The following is a 20762-nucleotide window of genomic DNA, read 5'->3' on the forward strand; positions in this document are numbered from 1 at the left end:
CAATGAGCGCGCTGTTTTCGACCACCGGGCAAATTTCAATCCAGCTGTGCCTTGTGGCCGACGTAGTTGTCGAAGAAGGCGGCATCCTTCTTGCGGTGTCGCAGCTTTCCGCACGCGGCTAGGAGCGATCCACCGAGCACGCAAAGTAGCACGCAGCACGTGGCCAGCAGAGCCGACAGGACGGACGTTTTCATGCATGTCTCCGACATATCTTGTTGAGGTTCTAAGCGTGTGGGGGGAGGGCATTAAACAGGCATGTGTGAGCGACAGGGACACGGCAGGGGCGGACGTGTGACTTACTTGCCGAGGTGATCGATTCCTTCTTGGCACGCGCCTCCTCGTCGTCCTCCTGCAGTACGCGCAACGCTTGAAAGAGGCTGATGTTGTCCGAGAGTGTCGTGTTGACGGCCGGTTGAACGGCCTCACGCTTCGAGACGCCCTTCAGGTTTCTCCAGTGACAGGGTTGACTCTAAGGAAAGGGTAGGGTGGAATTAAAACCACCAGTTGGTCAGTTGGTAAAATTCGTGGCAAAAATGCCGAGGTCACCTACCGGGCACCGTCCGTGACACATGCGAACATCGCACTCGATGTAGAGGGCGGGCGAGCCGGTGAAGCGGAACGTCTTCATGTACGCGTACACCTGCGTCTCGAACACCCCAGTGTCCGACCAGCTGCCACGGAATCGCGAAATCAGCTTATCGTCCACGGGGCACCTGTGGAAGCATTGGTTCAATTTATCCGAAGATCCGAAGCGTTTGTTGCTGTGGAAATCTGTCACCATACCCATACTCGTCGATCAGCTGGATCCTCTTGTTGGCCCCGTTGTGGGCGAAGCAGTCGTTCACCACGATGTCGAAGCCGTCGTACTTGCTGCGCATGTAGATGATCAGCGTGAGCGGGTCGCCAACACGCACCGGTCCCGTTACCCGCGCCCCGTTCGTTCCGTATCCGTTCCGGATCTCCATGTAGCACTCCGGTGGGCTGAGGGTGAACACTACCGGGTTTCCCGTTGCGACTCTGCGTCAAGAAAGCAAAGAAAAAGAACGGAAATGCAGCTCCAATCCCATCGACTTCCGTAAGGCCAACCCTCGTTGTTCGACTTACTCGACGTCAAGAAAGGGAAATGTCACCGTTTTCCAGAAGTCGTAGCCATACTCGCAAGTCACCTTGAAGTGCTCGTCGAATTCCTCCTCGATCAGCGGATTGTACTGCACCGTCACCGTGTTCCACATGAAGTTTTTCTGTCGCAATGCAACGAAATGGAGAAGAACCGCACCAGAGAAAGACACAGAGAGGTGGCGTTAGATGAATTGCATTTCCCACTCGCTCACGTTTGGAGTAAGGATTGCACATGACGTGAATTTTGTTTGCCAATCCTCCCCTGGGAAATGGCTTAATTTTCCTCCGGTTGGAACGGAGCACGTAGGTACGTACCGTTGGATTCTTGCGGCTATCCTCGCCGATCGCATTCTTTCCCAGTGTTCCGCAACGGTTCAGCTGGATGAAGAACTCGTAGTAATCGCGACCGGAACCGTTAATGTACATACAGTCTGGATCGTACGCGTAGCCTGGAATGGTGGAGTATGGGAGTAGATTGGAAAAGAGAAAATAAAATCCAGCACGTTTTTGGGCAATATAGGTATTTTAAACCATTGAAATTAAAGGAAATTCTTCAGGAAAATCCTAAGAGGTTTGTTAGGACAAATAGTAGTACTTGTCCGTTACCTAACCCTACCGACCATCTTTTATGTTTGTTTGAAATTTTGCTATGGTTGTATTTATAATAAATAAAGTTGTTAAGAATTAGGTCGATACATTAAAACCTCTTTTAAAAATGTGTATCCATCCCCATTTAACTCAAATCTTGATCCCATGATCCTAGACTCATATGGTACGATTTACATAAATTTCCATTCATCCTTCTTAACATAATCTTTTTAGGACCAATTTTACTATTGATCCATCTAATTTTTCTTTTTGAGAAATCTTTCGTGAAAAAATGATTAGATTAACTTAATTTATTTTTATATAAGCAGGAAGTTTTATACTCTCTCTTAATTTGCCCTTCTCTCTATATTTCTCTTCAACACCGGTTTTCGTGGGTTTTGGTCATATGCTATGATATAAAATCGATGCTCTATAATTTATTTAAATTTAAGATGTTTTACTGTCTATTCTATTTCTATTCTACTATTGTACCAAATTTTCTATATAGAAATTACTAACTTTTCATACTGATCAGGAATTCTGTTCAATAAATATTAATGCTGTGCTGATTTGCCTAACTCATATCTAAAAACACTTGGCACAATATTGTAAAAAAAAGAAGTTCATTTCATGCTTCATTTAGCATAAAATATTTGAAATTTAACACTTTCATTCTTAACGCATGAGCAGACTGTTTGCTTAGAGAAAAGGCAACATTCAGTTATTATCGAATTGTTTCGAAGTGAAGCTGCAGAATATTTCAATGAGGAAGCAATTATAATCAAAACAGATAGAGCGAGTTGAAGTGTTTCCATCAATTTATTCTTACTTCCCAGAGAATGCTTAAGAATGAATCCTTATTCTACCTACCAGAGGAGTAAAGTAGTCCATTAAAGGAACCGTTGAATCCAATGCGTATCTTCATGTAATCATCTTGACACTCGGCTTCGATGTCTGTACTCGATGATGATAAGAAAAACGGACATGTTAAATATTAAATAATGGAAGAAATGATGCGCAGTTGGCCAAACTAGGCTCGATACTTACGTTGCACACGCGTGTTGTTGAATCGGTACCGCCGATTGTAGTCCCGGTCCCAAGGATCGGGCCGCCAGGCCGCTGCATCGATGTCTCCACCGTAGACCGAGGGCTGTGGTGGTGGTGGTGGAGGAAGTCGCTGGTGCGATGACTGCAGTGCCGTCAGTGGGATGTAGCCGGACGTGTCCGAAACGTACACCACCTATGGGGTCGGGGGGTCGATAGGGGGTCACGTTAGTCAATCATCTGCGGTGATGTGTTTTTCCTTTAAATTTTTAGTGTCTCCACGCACGAAACCCGCGCAACCATCAAACCGGCGCACTTGTCATTAGCTAAACGACAGAAGCCACCGCCATTTGCAATCAAGATCGCTATCTCGCGGTCGGGTGGAATGCTCTCGACCGGAAAAGGCTGCGAGCAAACATCGCGGCAACAACGTTTCGATTAATTGCTCACCCGCCTTTTGGCCGCCGGTTGCACGCGAAACGGACGAAGAAAAAGAAGTGGAGCCAAAGTGCATCCGTGACTAACTTTCGGTTCGGTCCACGGTCGCCACGTCTACCGGGGGGCTTGAGCAGGTGGACCGGTAGGCGTTGCTCCTAGTTTTCGCACTCTGCCCCTAGAGTTGAGCCACTGTCGAAAGCGCCGACGACGCCGAGACTTCACAGACTAAAAGGATATTGCATCAGGGTTGTTTTTTTTAACCACACGTTCACGTTTACGGCGGAAAAGGCTGCCTTTTTCCACGACATCAAACCTTGAGCTACCTACAACCAGTAGGAAAAAATATGTATACATCCGCGCGCAACGGTTCGCTCGGTAGGGCGTGAAATCGATGGCACATTTAATTCGATTTTTCACTCATTTTCACCCAACAACGACGGCTCGCTTCATTGAAAAAAGGTCTCAATTGCTGGGTGCTTTCGTGCCATCCGGTGATCTATTTGTTTGATCGATTTTTCCTTTGATCAGCATAAGAAAAACAGACGTTTCAGATTCACGAATGCGTGAGGCGTCGAACCCTTACAACCATCTTCTCATCCGCCGAGGAGATGAACCTCAATTCGGACACCGAAATGTACGTTCGAAGTGCGCCATCCACGCATGAAGAAGCGCGAAACCGAAAGTAATCCAACCGAACCAAGCGCGTGCCGGTTTTACGTTGCTTTAAAACCGTTTCCATCTCAGCGGTGGTGTTTTTCTTTTCGTTCGAGCACTGGGAAGCAACCTTCCGCCCATCCCACCAACCCACCCTAGCGCCGGTGTTGACCAATTTTCTTGGCCACAAATTTATCTTTCCAATCAGAATAGCACCGAAACCTTCATTTCGGCTGCAAGAGAAGTCCGAGGTCACGTGCTCCCCGCCATCTTGCCTCACCGGCGTGCCTCAACCACGTGCCACTGGTCGCTGGTAGAGGAGCTGGGTTCTTTTGTTTGTTTTCACCACCCCGAGCCGCCTTAAGCCGGGCCAATCATTAGCCTTTCTTGGCCTTTACACGTCCAATTCTGAACACGCCTCGTGTTCGATGTCCGGTGGGAAAACTGGCGAATGGAAAATTCTTGCCTCTGTTGCCTTTTGGGTGCGAGAACGTTGGCGCACTCAAAGTTCTCAGCGCGATGATGATGGTCGTGTTTCCGGTGGCGCGAGCGCGCGGAAATGCACGGATGGTTTCCTTGCCACGACGGTCATCGTTTTATACGCCCATTTGACGGGGGGGTCAGTCTCATTACCAGTCCCCAGTGTTGATGGGTCTTGTTTAACCTCCAATTTACGCGGAAAAGCACTCGGGTTAGTTATGAGCATCGTTTCTTAAGACAGTGTGTAATGACAGATGTTTTTGAATAATTATTTAAATGAACTTCCCTTGTATTCTTAATGGCACAAAACTTGTATACGTTTCTCTTGTAGCCAAAAATTATTACTAAAATGTTTCAAAGGAAAAAGTAAGTGGTAAGACTGTCCATGTCACAAATTAACTTCTTTGATGGAGATAGTCTCTGACGAAAAAAATATTTCCCCTACCGTAAATACGTCACGCTAGTAGCATGCTATAAATTCCTGCCATAATTCTTTATCATATCATTTGAATCATAAAAAATGCCAAAAATGTAAGATAAGCAAACATAAAAAATGCCGATAAAATGGAAACATCGTTGGTTAACGCAGCTAACGAATGCCTATCGAAAGTAGCGCAAGACAAACGACCATAAAATGTGCTTCTCTATTCAGGTGGGAAAAATTACCTTCGACTTTTTTGTTGCTTTTAAACTCTTGTATTTATTTCAAATTCATTTGGTTTGCCATTTGATAGAAACCCCTGTCGATCGCATGTCTTAATGTTTAACGTAATGTTGAGCCATTCTTCAAATGCTCAAATCTGGCTTCCAATGGAGTGCATTGCACTCAGTGACGTACAGGGAGTCATTTGAACTCGCACCGTCAACAAAGGTTTCAAAAGTTAACGAACCAATTTGTGTGCAAAACATATATGAAAAAAAGAGCAATCAAGTGATGATGCTAATTTTTGTACATGATGCAACTGAAGGCTTTTAAAAACCGGGTACTTTTCTTTGTTAGTTTTGCATGACTTTTGGTGCACAATCCGCCCGTTCGTCCTCAGCTCTGACTGAGTGCGTTAGTAGTAGTAGTAGTAGTAGAACATAAACCACCCAGCAACGGTACACCGCTGCTGCACTTCTTCGTCGGCAAACGGGAATGGCCGTCCTTCCCACCCACAACACGTCGGAACGCAACGCGAAGACGCATGTCTGCGCTTAGTAAAACACACTAAACCGCCGGACCGGAACCAAAATATGCGCCCGCCGCCATTCGCTTTTGCATACATTCCGTTCGCATCCCATCGTTCGCTCGACGCGGTTTTGGTTATGTAAGACGACGTCGACGACTACGCCGACGACGGTGGCTTTTAAAGAGAAGACTTAACATTTCTGGCGGGATCTGACGCTCTGCCGGCTTGCCGGTAAGCTAACGTATTTTTTCCTTCAATTTTCTTCTGTTTCTCGCTACGGTTTTGGGATGCCCGATGGTCAACCGGTGGCACTATCAACCGTGAGATAGTAATAAGGTGAGGAGGGTTTTCTTCCGTGGGCCACTTGATTGGAGCTGCATAAATGGAGCAATTATTAACTTTTGTTTTCAATCGCTCCAGTTTAGGTTACAGCAGAGCTTCTCAAAGCAGCATAATTGGGTGATCTTTCGAGGTAAACGTATTTGTGAAAAATTATTTCTATAAATTTCCTTTACAAGGAACAACAACAACAACAATCTATGGGACAATACACCTAGCATTTTTGGATAGGTTTAATGTTTTAAATTAAATCAATGGTTTTGCGTTTTAAAATATCGGTAACACATTAAAAATTATTGTCAAAAAACTACAATATTTGAAGTTTAGTTTCCTTAAAATTGTTTAAGTTTGAGTTTTCAAAGGTTCCATGATTCCATGAAACCAGAGAAATGAAATTTAAACACAAAAATACATCAATTTCCCTACAAAATGTTTTCAAACCTACAAACATGTTTTTGATCTTCAATTATACTTTACGGAGCATGACCAGTTTGAGAATGGCTGATTCCTTAGTTCACATGTGATGATGCAGTGGAACTAGCTCTGCTTTTCCTTTTCGAAGGTGGAAAAGGTTGAAGACATGGACGAGGGATGAGGTTTCCGCACCGTTTCTCGTGGCTGCCGTAGTTTGCAATTGATATGCCATCCATTGTGGCCCACGAAACCAAGTGTCTCGAGGCGGGTGAAATAGAGACAAAAAACGCCCCATGGTAGATCAACGAAGCTGGCGCGGAGGTGCATCGGTCGCGTCATAAATCCGGTGCTCCCCTTTGCGTCCGTTCGGTTATGTCGCGGTTAATGCGATAATCGGTGGCACACCTTGGCCGTGACGCCAGTGACACAGATTATCGCCAGCCCCGGCCACGAGCAAAGTACAGTTGTGTGCGGCCGTATATCGCTCGCGGTGACTTACCGGTTCGCTGCCCTCGTGGGAGAGTGCCTCGCGGGAATTGTTGGCGCTGTCCAGCGGTCCACCGCCGGCGGTCGGCTGCTGCACGACGACATTTTTCTGCAACAAGTGAATTTTGGTTTCGCGGTAAATTTCCGCCTGCCTTCGCGAGGAATTTGTCCACCGCAAACCTACCTTTCCGCCGCTGATGCTGCCCCGCTTGCGCTGCACCTTTGGCGCCACCGTAGATGAAGGGTTATGGTGGGCGTTGGGAGAACCATTGGAGCCTGGGGCGGGCCGGCTGGCAGTGGTCAGGGATCCGGTGGCGGCCGTCGAAGGAAGGCCGTGTGTGCTGCTGGCGTTGTTCGGTTGAAAACTGACCGGTGAAACCGTGGTAATTCCCGAAGTTTGCTGTGCAAGGTGAAGGATGGCAATTGTCTGGGGGGAAAGAGTATTTAATTGAGCCGACATTAGCATCATTAATGGCAAACACAATCACCATCAAAATTTGAATTATTTAAAGTATTATATCTTGAATTTGCTTTAGCTAAAGAAATGTTTAGTCAACTACAGAAGACAAATAAAAATGCAATTTAAATTTTGGAATAAAAATAAATCGCAAACATAAAATGGGGATATTTCATTTCTAATGTTCAAATTTTAAACCAACTAAATATCCCTAGTAGCAATTTTTAACAAATGCTTCAATCTTCCTTGTTTGTTCATATAAACAAAAAATATAACTTCACAAACAAATATGACACTAAGATTTAAAAGACTCTACCTCGAATTATAAATTTACATGTTTCCTTGTCTTTTTCTTTGACATAACACTTTGTATTTTCGTGTTAAACAACATATTTTGTATTTCCCAAATAAGGAAATAATCGTGGAATGTTAAAGCTATCAAGGGGAATGTATGTTTTCCAAAAAACAGCTCTCGTTTTTTTCCGCCAAGGATGCCCAGCTTTTGAGTACATTTTTTGTAACTTTTGCTTTCCAAGATGATTTGCCCTACGTTTCGGTTGGAGCTCGCTTTGGTGCCCCATTCATCGGCATTCGTCGCCACGGCTCGATGCATCTGGACCGCCGGGCTGGAGTCCATCCACGGAGCGGACCGATGCCCCGACGATCCGTACCGTTTCGCTTTTAAGGTGGTAGAAAAAAATAAAACGTCCACTTCCAAGTGGGCTCCACCGGTTCGACATGAACTAATAACTCACCTGTGCCACCGCGATGATGAAAGCACACCAGCCCGGATGATGTAACCTGAAACAATGAGAAATATTTGGCATATTAGATCGGTTTGAACTTCTTGTGCTGGCTGCGATCGGGTCTTCCCGGGATCGACGGATCCGCGAAAGCGTTTTGCGTTACGATTTTCCGACCATTTTTCCTACTCTTTGTTGTTTGCTGCTGCGGCTCCGTTTGTTCGAACGGCGCAGGGTAAGCCTTTTTCGGTAAACCCCGATCGTACCCCGATAAGCGGTCCGGTACGCACGGATTTGTGTGCCCAGAACCGGCCATCCGAGCGCATCGGGTCAACCGCCCCGCGAACCATTTCCATGACCTACCACCGATGCACATCTACGCTTTGTGTGTTTGTGCTCTGCTTTTCGTTGCTCAGTGTAGTTTTCCTTTCCTTTTCTGCACGACCTGCTTTGATTATGCGGCCAGGTTTATTGGGCGGATATTATCCAAGATTTTTATGGGCGATCCTCCCCCATCCCCCCTTTTCCTTTCCTTTCCTTTCCAATACTACGTCTTTATCCCCTACCCGTCGGGTGAAAAAATGCGAAATTGCTACAGGAAGCGAATTTTTTACAGATATCTGCCACTGGAAGCGCAATTTATGTCTCTCGAATGGGTCGGGATTTCTGGGTGGCAAATTTCCCGATCGAAGCTACGACGAACGGTAACGCTGCCAACCGAAGGCGCAATCAATCAGTCAGCGCAGTGAGCTTCCGGAATGGGCTTGTGGTCTGCGAGTCGACGTGAAGGATCGGAAGGCACGTCCCAGAAGAAGTATTTTAAAAGCAAGCTTATGCTGGCAAAGATTCAGTTTGCCAGTTTTTCACTTCGAACTCGATCGTTGCAACATCTTCCAAATCCATCGGGGGATCTAGCCGCTCGCGGATTAATCAATGCTACGGTAGTTTGGGGTTATTTGTCGCTTTTCCTCCTCCAACAGCTGCTGCTGTTGCTTCGTTGCGGTCACGGAAGTAGCATTTCCCAACCCGCCCGTGGTTTGACCTGCTTCCAACGGTGCCAACCATAACTCACCGATGCGGCAGAACCACGGGACACATTCGTCATAGCGCGCACCGCACCCGTAATCATAAAGCTGGACAAATTACGACGCGTTCGGCACGGTACACGGTCCAAACACTTCCCGGATAAGAACGGGAAACCGTCACCGATTTTCCACAGCCAAGCTAACTAGAACACGGCTCGCTAAAAATAACTTCGATCGTTCCAAGCGTCCCGGGTGGATCACCGTCATTCACTTACCCACCGGGATGGGGTTTGTTTTGCTTTGCCACTCCACCCCATAATTCTAGGTCCTCGGTACACGTTCCGCTGCACAATGGCGTTATCCCTGTGTAACGGGGGTTTAAAGTGTCTTTTAACCGACACCTCCCGAGCGCCCGTTAAATGTAGGTCAGCTCCGTCCGTTCGGCAACATTGGGTGCCAAGAAACGCAATTGAAACGCCCGCAGGATGATAATTTTGAAACTTTCCAGAATTTTTAAGCAAGACAAGACGCCCACTACTCGGAACTGTGCCACATTGAGCGATCAAGCTGGGATCAAATTTTCGCGAAAGGTGTTAATGCGCTTGGGAAACGCGGGTCAACCGCTGGAGGCAAAAGTCGCCGCGCCCGATCGATGCTAAAATCTTCTGAACAGAATCCCATCCGATCCCTTATTATTCCTCCGCGTGCCTCGTATCGGCGTACGATCGATGGGGTAGGGTAATTTTCCCGCAAAACCCCGATGCAATCTCGTGTTCGTAAAATCCAAAACGAGAAGATTAGGTGTTCGTGTGGCGGTTTGCATACGGATTCGACGACCATGGGGGATTTAATGTGAGGGATTTTCATTTCGTTTAGCAAGTCAAACGTGAATCCACCGTTGGGCTTTGTTGCATGCTCGTTCGGTGAGAATTGTGTCAAATCTTGTCGTGGAAATCAATCTCCGCCAAAGCCGCTGGCCCCCTTAGGAACATTTAAACATTCTCGGTACGGATACTCAAACACCCCCCCGGAAGTGGCAGGATTGTATTTTTTCTTCCAGGTTTATTACTTCCGCCACCGAGCGAAGATCCCCCCTGCCCTGCCTGTACGACAACTTTGTCTTTATTGTCGCGTGGAAAACGGCGCGACCAACTGCAACCAAGCTACAAGATGAGCTGAATCTAATTTTCCTTTCATTAGCCCCATCCGCGCAACGAGGTTTATTTCATTGATTTATTTCTTTCTGCTTAAATCCCCTCCCGGGCCGTCGCTTCCGTGGTGGGCGGCAGAAGCGCAGAAGTTCTTTATGTTTTTCAATTACCGCTGTTCCAATTCATTTCCGCTGCGGCCTCGACAGGATTGAGACAACGGTGGCGCAATCGTTTGATGATCCTCTGGCTACAACAGCTGGCCCGAGGCGGAGGTTCACCAAACCCCGGGGGTCTTTGACTGGAGTTGAATGGAGAAAGACAAGCAAAATGTTGTTCTTGCCTGACAGAAAAAAAAAATTCGTAGATAAGGAAACAACTCGTTTTCAATTCGCGTACTGACAAACTTAATTTCCCTGTTGTAGAACGAACTTTATTGCATTCTTTCACAGATGCAAACAAAGGTGCTGAATGAAATACTGCAATAAATGCTTCTGAATTGCGAAACAGTTATGTAAGAACATTGTATCTCAATTTTCAGATTTTATCAAATTTTTAGAAACGTTTCCAATCGACTGCTATTAAAACCCCGTTTACCCGCCCTACGATGTCTTGCATATTGTAACGTTTTGGCGGTACAATTGCAACGAAATGAGACGTGAAATCGATCAACTGCTAACTACCACCCCGGTTAGCCCGGGGTTGATGATTCGTTTCGCTTCTCCAGAACCAACCGAATGTTCAGACTTAAAAACGAAAAGCGATCAGAACGGTTCTACAGCGCACCTGGTGTGGCGCACCGTGGATGGGAATTTAACTGTGGCGATGGCACGGAAAGTACTGTTAGACTAATTCGTACGTTTGGGTTCTATCTAGCGAAACATTGGTGGGGTGGTAGTAATCTGGGCCTGTCTAGATAGAAACGCCGATGGAGACAAGGGCAGGCGTGCTTTTAAGTTTACACCGACGGTAATTAAAACTGTATACGGAGGTGCCTAAGTTCTTAAAATCGGTACTTGAATGAAAGGATGAAGGATGTTACAAGAAAAATTAAATGAAAGTATGTTTGTATTCAAGAAATCCGCAGCTTCAAGTATGTATATTAAAATGGCTTTTCTTAATAATATTAATTATACAATCAGGTGGTAATTTAAGCACGGTTGACTTACCTGCTGGATTGAGTCATTTTGTGGCAACCGATTGGTCCGGTGATGATCGCTGGGAAATCACTATAGTTATCGGTAGCGATGTGTTACGAACGAAACCAAAACTTATATATCGTCCCGCCACTTTTCTGGCCCGTTTTCGAATCACCACCCTCTCGTACGCGTCGTTGCCAAAAGGGAACGTCGCAGCCACGGAAGGAAAACCTGTGGCGAAAGTCACACTTGCCGCTGTCTAAAAAAAACCGTTCAACAAATTGCCCCCTCCGAGGCGCGTCGCGGTTGGAAATGATTGTCTTTTAAAACCCCGTCGTCAGCTCGGCACCGGCGTGTGTGCGAAGGTGTGTCATCAGAACGGAATCAGCAGAATCTCTTCTTCGGGGGGCGGCTGGACCGGGGTTTTCCAACCAAACCGTGACGAATTTTCCGGCGCGGTTCTTATTACCGCAACCGGGGGGCGGACGGTAGGGGGTTTACCCTGTGGCGAAGAGAGGTGGGCGCGAAATGCTTTCCCACCTTGTCGCTGGTGTTTGCGCCGCGCACGCTAGAACATGTTCACCGTTCGGCCACGCGTGCGGAAGGTGTTGCTTTATGTTTTTCCGGTGCAGTCAGTTTCCGTTGAGACGAGTTTGTTTTTCGTTTTCTTTTGCGTTTTTGTCCCGTTTTGTGTGTCTCTTTATTTGGCTAAACGGTGTTCTGTTGCCTTTTTTTCCATCCGCTACTCAAGTCACTTCGATCGCGTACTTAATGCAATCTTGTGTGCACCGACAACTTCTATCACTCCAAAGCGTATCCCTTTTTTTCTCTTCTTGTTCTAACAATTTTTAAACTCGCCGAACCAAAGGAAAGCATAAATCAATCCTAGACCAATTAACACCTCCTTGCCGCTACTGTTCTATAACTGTCCAGCGTGGAATTAGTTTTCACTTTCCACCGACGTCCTTCGTTTCGGAACCGATGCACCGCGGCTAGCCGAACCGTCGCTCGGCGCAATAAATGGGCTCACTCGAACTTAATTTATTCACACCCATTCACGTTTTATTTCACTGCACACTAGCGCCTTCCAAGGTACGGATTCGCGTTTCGCTGGTCAGCTGTGGGTGCCCTCTTACACAACTCCCCGTCACGGGCAGGTTTCGAACTAGTTTCTTGCCGTCCGTGCCGAAGATTTTGGCCCGATGGCCCGATTTATTTGCCCCGCCAACAATGGGCGCCAGTTACAATGTGCATGGGGTTCGTCGCTACGAGAGCCGTTGAAGTTCTTCCTTTACGGCTAGAGCGCTAGAAACCGAACTCGACGCAAAGGGTTTTCGGCCGTTTTTTGGGTGGAAAATTCACCTCCACACTCGAGCGTTGCTGCTGTCAAACTGATTCGCCTGCCGGTGGCTGCGAGCGAAGAAAACCCCCACGCCGATGTTGATGATGATGATGTTGGGGTGGCAACTGGCGTCGTGTCGAGCACTAATCGGTTCTCTCGCTCGTGCGGAGATGGAAACCATTTTGCGGCGGTGGAAAATGAAATTCGCTCGGAAGGGAAAAGCGACCCCGGGGAAGGCGGAGGGAAAGGGTAGCGCACAAAACGATGAATGAAACATGGAGGAGATATGTATGGACAAGCTGTTGGAATGAACATGCAGAAAAATTTGATCCTACTAGATCTATAAATTTTTTCTACCTTTTACAATTTCCGGAAATGTCTCCGCTTTAAAATTTTATTTTTCATTATTTTGCATGCTCGTTCATTAATCAAAGTAGAGAAATTGGTTGCAAATTGGTTTGGTTTCCTGTAAATGTTTTTACCAGACTTCTTCACCAGATCAATTTCTTCAATTTCAATTTTTTTCACGATAATCCTTCATTTTTATTACATTTTTAAATTGTGAACCAAACATTAGTTCCATCGAAAAATAAAAAAAGACGCGTCACTGAAGTAAGAATGGTAAAAAAAATCATTTTCTTGATCTTGATGATCGTGATTGAAGAATATTGTTGCAAAGCACCAAATCTAAAATGTTTTGCACGTTTGATGGACTTATATTGTGTTTTATTACGTTCGGTATGTGCGAGTAATACCCCGATTATCTCAATATGTAAAATGTTCAATGTTTTTAGCGTCCACCATGATTTAAATACTAGCCCGACAATGTTCAAAAATGCCATAGCATTAACTGAAGGAAATTTTGTTCAGTTTGTGATTTTTAGTTTTTTTTTCAGGAAGATTGTAAACAAAGACTTAAATACTAATTTTAAGTTCAATAAAACAGAGAAGTACCTTGAACAAATAGAAACAAATAAATAAATAAATAACTTTTGAAAACTAAATATTTTGTTTTTAAAGGCTTGAACGAACCATTTTGCAAGAAAATGCACGCTTATCAGCCAAAAACTGCAATTAATACTGGCATCAACATTAGCTAATACCGTGTGGCACAGTTTTGAAACGTTAACCAAATTATGATAATACGTTTGGGCCACTCTTTTATCACCGACCATCGCAGAAACAAAAGGAAAGGAAAGAAAACTTGGTCCACATTTTCACGCTCTCGTGTCAGCATGCAACGTTGACCTAGGGACAAAGGAAAAATACAAACTTCATTGCCATCGTACAATCACTTTTGCTTTGCGTTCATTTTGGGTTATCAATCAACAACAACTCGCCGCATTTCGCGGGCCTTTCCGAGGGTTTGATCCTCATCCTTTTTTGCGCAATTTCTTCACACCCACCGTCGGTGTTGGTCGGTAGTTTCGCTCCAATCGATCCTCCCACGATCGTTTCCTGTGTCGATTCGGTGTATGTTCATTCGGTGGGCTTAGGAGGCCTTTCAGCATTCCGTGGAATGCCGAACTACTTGCTCATTGGTGGGGTGTGAATTTTCTTTTCTCTCACTCCAGTCACCCCCAATTTTTCCGTCCAACGAGCACATTACAAAATGTCTGCGATCTTCTTGCCGATTCGAAAGCCTTCATTTTGCGCACTATCGGCACCACCGTCGTCTGTTTCGAGCAACATCCTGACATTGAACCACGTGCGTCGGTGGTTTATGCGTGCGAGCGGGCGTGACCCGTGTCTTTTGGCTCCTTCACAGTGTGATATATAGCGAACCAACGTACAGGTCAGTGAAACATGGCAGCTGGCGTTGACAAATCGATATCACATCCATCATCGGACGCGACCGCATAATTAGGCGCGAGTAGAGAGCGCAAAAAGTCTAGCAGCATCTTAAAATGGTTTAGAAATAGTGTGAAGAGCTCATGGAGAAGGGAGAGGGTGAAACATCCTTTACACTAGAAGAGATTTCACTCAACGATGGAAACGTTGCAAAAACATTATCAGCTCGTTGATGAATCAATTAGCGGATGAGTTGGACAAAAGATGTGTAGATGCGCAGATTGCCGACTGCGGTCATCGTTAGGCAAGATGGGTACTCCCACGAAGCCGCCCGCGAGGTCATTCTCAACTGCTTCATCATGATGGACGATGATCGTCAGAACAGCACCGATCGAGCAGCTTGTTCTTTGACGGATTTCATTCATGCCGCTAAAGAGAAAAAACAAGCAGAACCAAAACTTAAAAAAAACACCGCACCATCGGAAAGCCAATCTGATACAAGAAGCCAACGAGTATCTAGTCCGGCGAATGCAATTTAATGCGAATCATTCGCCCTGCCCATGGGTGAGAAAATTTCTAATCAGAACTCTACCATCTTTCCGTGGAAGGCTTTCGATTTTTTCCTCCCAACGCCCGTGGCGTATTTCGCAAACTCTCCACTAGAACTAGGTTGGGATTATTATTGCTTCTTCAGCTCAGCCGAGTTTAATCTCCGATGTTATCCAGTGGCGTCAAATGTACCTTCGAACCATACCCGATAAAGATGTAGCTCACCGTCAATCCACCCATGAGTTTTACGACGGCATTTCTTGGCAATTATTTTATCTACCAGATAGTGCTGGAACTATGTACCAATGTTACTTTGAGATTACGCTTCAAAGCCATCGCGGTATGATTAATAAATTACGAATCCGATAGATAGTGATAATACATAAATATACAGCATGTTTAATGAAATCAAACACTGCAAAAGGCCGTTCCTATTTTCGGAGTTATCAAATACTTCTTCGCTTGAACGACATTGATCCACTGATAACGGGATTATATTCCAAGTATTATCTAAAAATGTTATCTTCATAATATCTCTTTGATTCAAGGTGTGTCCATGTTTGATAAGGAAAATATCTTCGCCATGAAACGCCATAAATCAAGATTCTTTTCTTCCAGAGGATTCGAAAAGCCCTCTAGGCTATAGCATCAAGAATGGACGAAACGCTGTAGTTCTGTTCTCACTAATGTTGACCACCGTCCAGGGGTCGCTTCGGAAGCGGTGACGCCTTGAAATTGGGATTCTTTCTTATTACTTCCCGCCCCCCACCGCGGGTGACCGGAAAATATTAATTAACGTGTCGTCGACCCATTAGCAGTGGCCTTTTCCTTTGTCGCACCGTGCTAGTTTCTTCTATACAGGTCCAGGTTTTTCTGTTTCATTTCGCATCTTCCATAGATGCTCCCGTTTTTCGTGCTGTTTTTCATGTGCACTTAATGTAACGCCTATCGGTGCCCGATTTGTTATGGGAAACTGCAAGGCCCCCCTGGCGGGAAAAGCGCTATAGGTTGAGCGATGAGCGGGTGAGGCCGGTGACTCACCGAGTAATTCTATCTGCAGAATCTGTCACCTCGGGGTCGCAACGAGTGACGTTGAACAGCGACCAAAATTTGGTACCAATCATTGCTCATCTTTTCCCATCCATTGTGGAAAAGAATTAACATCCTTCCATCCGCTGCGTAGCCCGAAAGTCGGCACGCGCCAATTAAAAACGCGCCTCCACCGGTGGTGTATTTGAATTTAAACGACTTATTCTTCGACCGGCGAGGGGAAGCGTTTGCTTCCGTGACCGATCGTCTCTATCTTGGCACGCCGAGGGCATCGGATCGGTTGTTTTCGGCTCATCTTCCTGCACGCCACCATTGCGCGCTACCTTGACACTGGTCCAGTCGTACCGCGCAGAACTGAACTGATCACCGACAGGGCGAAGAACAGGAACAACGCCACGGCGGAACTGTTTGGAAGAACGAAGGCCCATACCTCCATCAGCAAATGGCATACCATTAGGTGGTGCAGTGGGGCGACACTTACCGATCCGCATCGAGCAGCCCCAGCCAGAGCTGAAGGGCGCCCCGAGTGAGGGCCACCCAGAGCAGCATCACCGTTTCGATCACGCACCCGGCCAGTTTTATCGTTCGTTCGACGTACGGTTTCCACCGCTGCCAGAGAGTCACATTTTCCGACGTCGACGTATGCCGGCTGACGGCGCATGATGGCACCTGATCCTTAGCGGTCGTTTCTAGCAACGTACGAAGGTACTGGAGATGTGGACACCGTTCGGAAGCACAGGAACAGTTCATGACTTTGGTATTGTGTGCCGAAAAATCGATGTGAAGGAAACGAAAATGTTTTACACAGCGAATTTTGAACGTACACCGACGCGAGAGGTTTTATTCCGAACTAAATCACACTGACATATCGCACTACAACGGCGAACGCACTCTATCCTATGGTTGCTAAGACTACTGGGTTTTTTTTTGGCGTGAAGGTTTCCACTCTTCCAAAGACGATTCCACTCACTTCACTTCCTCATCGCTCACGTTAGCATACAATCGATCTCCTTGGGATTGGAGGGAAAGGGGGCGGGGGAGAAGGGTTTCTTTTCCGGTTTCCGGCACGCAAATGAGGATGCGCCACGATGAACGTTTTATGGCCTATGTTCCGGTTTGCTCTAAGGCATTACGTACGCCGCTGCGACGTCACTAGTATTCACAAGCGCAGGGTCAGTTTGGGTGACCAAACCCTCACCCCCGGTACCGTTGAACGTGGAGATGAACACGTTGATCAGCGTCACCAGGAAGACGCCAGCCACCGAGAGGTTGTTCATGTGGGATGCTTCTTTCATCTCAGATTTGTTTTTCATATTGTACCTACGATTTAAAGAGTGGTGGCATTGAAAAACCAAACTGGAAAGCACTGGACACACACAAATTACCTGCTCATGTACAGCATGGACATTCCCACCACGACCTGCATGACCAGGCTGAGAACGATCAGGCATAGGCTGGTCGAGTAGTAAGGATGTTTCTCCCCTAAATCGATCACGTACCGCAGCTGGTTCGTGTTGGCGGACAGCAGCGCAATGTCCATCATGTTTTGAGCGAACGACTTTTTCTGCACGAAGCTGGTCAGTTCCGAGTTCAGCTGACAAAACAAAACAGGAATGTCCGTTCATGGTGACAACTGCTTAAAAGCAAGCGGCACGAGGATTTAATGTAGTTACCTTATTGTTACTGTTGTTGCCACCCGGTTCTAGACGAAGCGTAAGGTTAAATAAAGATGATTAATCAGGCATACGTTACGACATGCGTTAAATGTGACCGCCCTGTTCGCTTGTTTTGGGCTTGAATCCTTTATGGCACTCACCAGTAGATTCGGCTTGCGATTTTGTATCTTCTGCGTCTCCAACTTTCTTAGCGGCATTCAAATGCTACAAAAAAGCAGCATAAGAGAGCAGTGAGTAAATAATCGAACTGTGAAGAGATTACAAGATATTTACATCAATATCATCCTGCATCGTTATACTAACGTATCCGACACTTCGCTTCAGGCCATTGCTATTTTCCTCCGTGTCAGAATCAGCCACACTGTTGTAATCCTCATCTTCACTGAGATCGTAGCTGACGCTTTTCTGTAATTTTCTCGCCTCCGGTTTGCTACTCTCGACGTCTTCCATATTCGAGCTGGTTTTTGGCAGCGTTTGCTGTACGCCGGTCAAGCAGAGACTAACCCGCGGTGGGTCAGATAAGTGAAGTAAATCCTTGGAATTACTGTAGACTGTGCGATGTCGTGCGGCTTATCGTTATCGATGCGATGTAAACTTTGTATCCATTTCTGGTTCTCGCCCGTCCACCCGATAAGATGCAAAATCAAATAATACCACACGACTATATACAAATATAAATTTGAATATTTGAATTCTTGGTAGTCATCGATGCGCAAGGCGTCCCATTTCTCGAGGAAGGGAAAATAAAAGAAGTAAAAGAAAGTAGCATTTTTTCCCACCATTGCACGATGGAGCGAAGCCGGGATAAAAATCAAAAATTCATTTTTGGATTTCAGAAAAAAGAGACATGTTTTCTTAAACTACAAGATGAAACTAAGAAATGACCCAAAAACTAGAGCCTCTGCTCTTCCAGGTTCTGAGAAACAGCCCCTCAAAGTCAAGATTTGTGAAAATATTGGGTGAAAAATTGAAAAAAATCCATCAACTTTGAAGGTCTGTAACTCCTATAATAATGGTCGGAATCGGATTCCAAGCACAGTTTTGGAAAGGTATATTATCATGCTTTATAATTGTTGACAGTTTGACCAAATTGAAATTGAATGTCAAAAAATATTAAGCATTGTTTCGCAAAACTCCCGGAAAATTTTTCAATTTTCTGTTTTTAACCTTATGCCATCGCTAAGGATTGCGAAAGATTGTAATATGATGCATACCCACTTATAGTCTAGAATGTTTTGTAACAATAAATGATAGTTTTTTTTGCGCATACGCGCGCATCTTTACGTTATTCTGTACTTTAGATGTGAAGCTTATAGTTTATCAGCTACTAGGCGCCTCCATCATGCCATATGCAGCATCATGTGTGGTAAGAAATATGAATTCTCATTCAATGCATTCAAATTTGAAATTTTCATTCAATGAAAAATGTGAAGCAGGGTAGTGATTGAACATCACATAAAAGGGGAAAGACAAGCCAAGTCACTGGCAAAGAATGAAATTTGGTTTGGTTTGCTTTGAATGTATCAGGTCGCTTTTACTTGTTCTACAGCTCACAAACCCATCTTTTTATACCCAAAATTGCCCAAGCTTTACCTTTAACTGCATAAACAGCAATTGTCAGTGAGCTTCTCGGAGAACAAACAACGTTTTTATAGTTTTGAAGTTAATAATCTGTCTGAGATTGATTTAATAATCTCACGATGGTTTCCTTTATAATCAACGATATCATAAACGTTTTGAAAAACAATGCTTCTTGCAAGGAAAACATTGGGTATGCTTTACAGTTCATTGAAAGTAAAGAAAGCATCAAACCGTGTGATAAATTGAAAGTGACTAATAAGTTGATGATACTGGAAAAAAGTTTCAAGGCTAGATTGAAGAAATGTGCTAGAAACTCGAAGAATTTTCAAAAGGATTCGAAAATCTGGTTGAACAAACCATTTGACATTAGTGCCTATACGGAAAACAAAAGTCGTGGACGGCCAAAAAAAGAGTTTAATGATCTCTGCGTGAGGAATAAACGTCGAAGTGTGGCCAAAGAGACAGATATCAACGGCAATCTCGAAAAGGAATTATACTCAGTGAGGTTGTTAGCTTTTAAAGAAAAGCAGTTAAGGCTGATGAGTATGATAGACATGTTTTTGAAAAATCCTTCAAGTGTTATGCCAATGACAACCAAAAGTGATGTTTTAGTATCTGCCGAAGAAGCGTTGGCATGTTTTATAGACAATAGTTTCTCAAAATCCCAGTATAATGATTTGCATAAAGTATCAAAAAAAGTTTTTCCGTCATATTACCAAATCAACAAACTTAAAAAAACCTGCGCACCAAGTGAAGATTTTATTTCTATTAGTGAAACAAAAGCTGAAGTTAATCTACAAGAGTTGGTTAATCACACTGCGTGTAGAATAATTGAAATACAAAAGGCAGAAATCTTGCGACACCTTTCATCTTCTTTGTGTGATTCACTAAGCGTCGTATTATTGTTCTCGTGGGGCATTGACGGATCTAGTGGACACAGCATTTACAATCAACCGCTTCATGGTTCCGGAGAAAATACTGCATCAGACAGTGATTTATTAGTATCGGCATTAACGCCTATCCGTCTTTCGTTCATCAGTGACGATTCAGATATCATCTGGATAAACTTGATGCCTCAAAGTGTTAGGTTTTGCAGGCCAATTGTGATCGAGTTTGCGAAAGAGTCAAAACAAAAAGTTATACAAACAGTAGACGAAATCAAAAGCCAAATAACCAGGTTAGTTCCTTATACAATTCAGCTAAATGAAACAAGTAGTGTGACGGTAAACTATTCATTTTTCATGAGTTTAATTGATAGACAAATATTGGCATATTTAACCGACACTCTATCTATGCAAACATGTTGTATATGTGGTGCAAAACCAACAGAAATGAACAGTGTAGAGCACTTAGAAAATGGATTTATTCCAACTCCTGAGAATTTATCTTATGGAATATCTCCACTGCACTGTTGGATCAGATTTTTCGAATGCTTGCTTCACATTTCGTACAGAATTGAATTTAAAAAATGGAAGGTTACTAAAAATTTTAAAAGCATGTACAATGATCGAAAAAAAATTGTATTGG

General features: G+C 44.8%; 2 protein-coding genes across 2 annotated transcripts; both read right to left on the reverse strand.

Moving 5' to 3' along the window:
- Positions 1 to 35: 35 nt before the first annotated feature.
- Positions 36 to 8310, reverse strand: LOC131294067 (uncharacterized). The gene is made up of 12 exons (XM_058322113.1): positions 8298 to 8310; positions 7947 to 8059; positions 6919 to 7161; positions 6748 to 6843; positions 2755 to 2947; positions 2578 to 2661; positions 1435 to 1568; positions 1105 to 1241; positions 784 to 1017; positions 551 to 713; positions 301 to 469; positions 36 to 223 (listed from the first exon to the last, which is right to left on the reverse strand). The coding sequence occupies exons 1-12, from the start codon at positions 8308 to 8310 to the stop codon at positions 36 to 38; spliced, it is 1767 nt and encodes a 588-aa protein (XP_058178096.1).
- Positions 8311 to 16297: 7987 nt separating this feature from the next.
- Positions 16298 to 16728, reverse strand: LOC131282298 (uncharacterized). The gene is made up of 2 exons (XM_058311713.1): positions 16460 to 16728; positions 16298 to 16382 (listed from the first exon to the last, which is right to left on the reverse strand). The coding sequence occupies exons 1-2, from the start codon at positions 16726 to 16728 to the stop codon at positions 16298 to 16300; spliced, it is 354 nt and encodes a 117-aa protein (XP_058167696.1).
- Positions 16729 to 20762: the final 4034 nt, after the last annotated feature.

Source organism: Anopheles ziemanni, chromosome 2 (genome assembly GCF_943734765.1).
Source record: "Anopheles ziemanni chromosome 2, idAnoZiCoDA_A2_x.2, whole genome shotgun sequence".
In the NCBI taxonomy this organism is placed as follows: Eukaryota; Metazoa; Arthropoda; class Insecta; order Diptera; family Culicidae; genus Anopheles; species Anopheles ziemanni.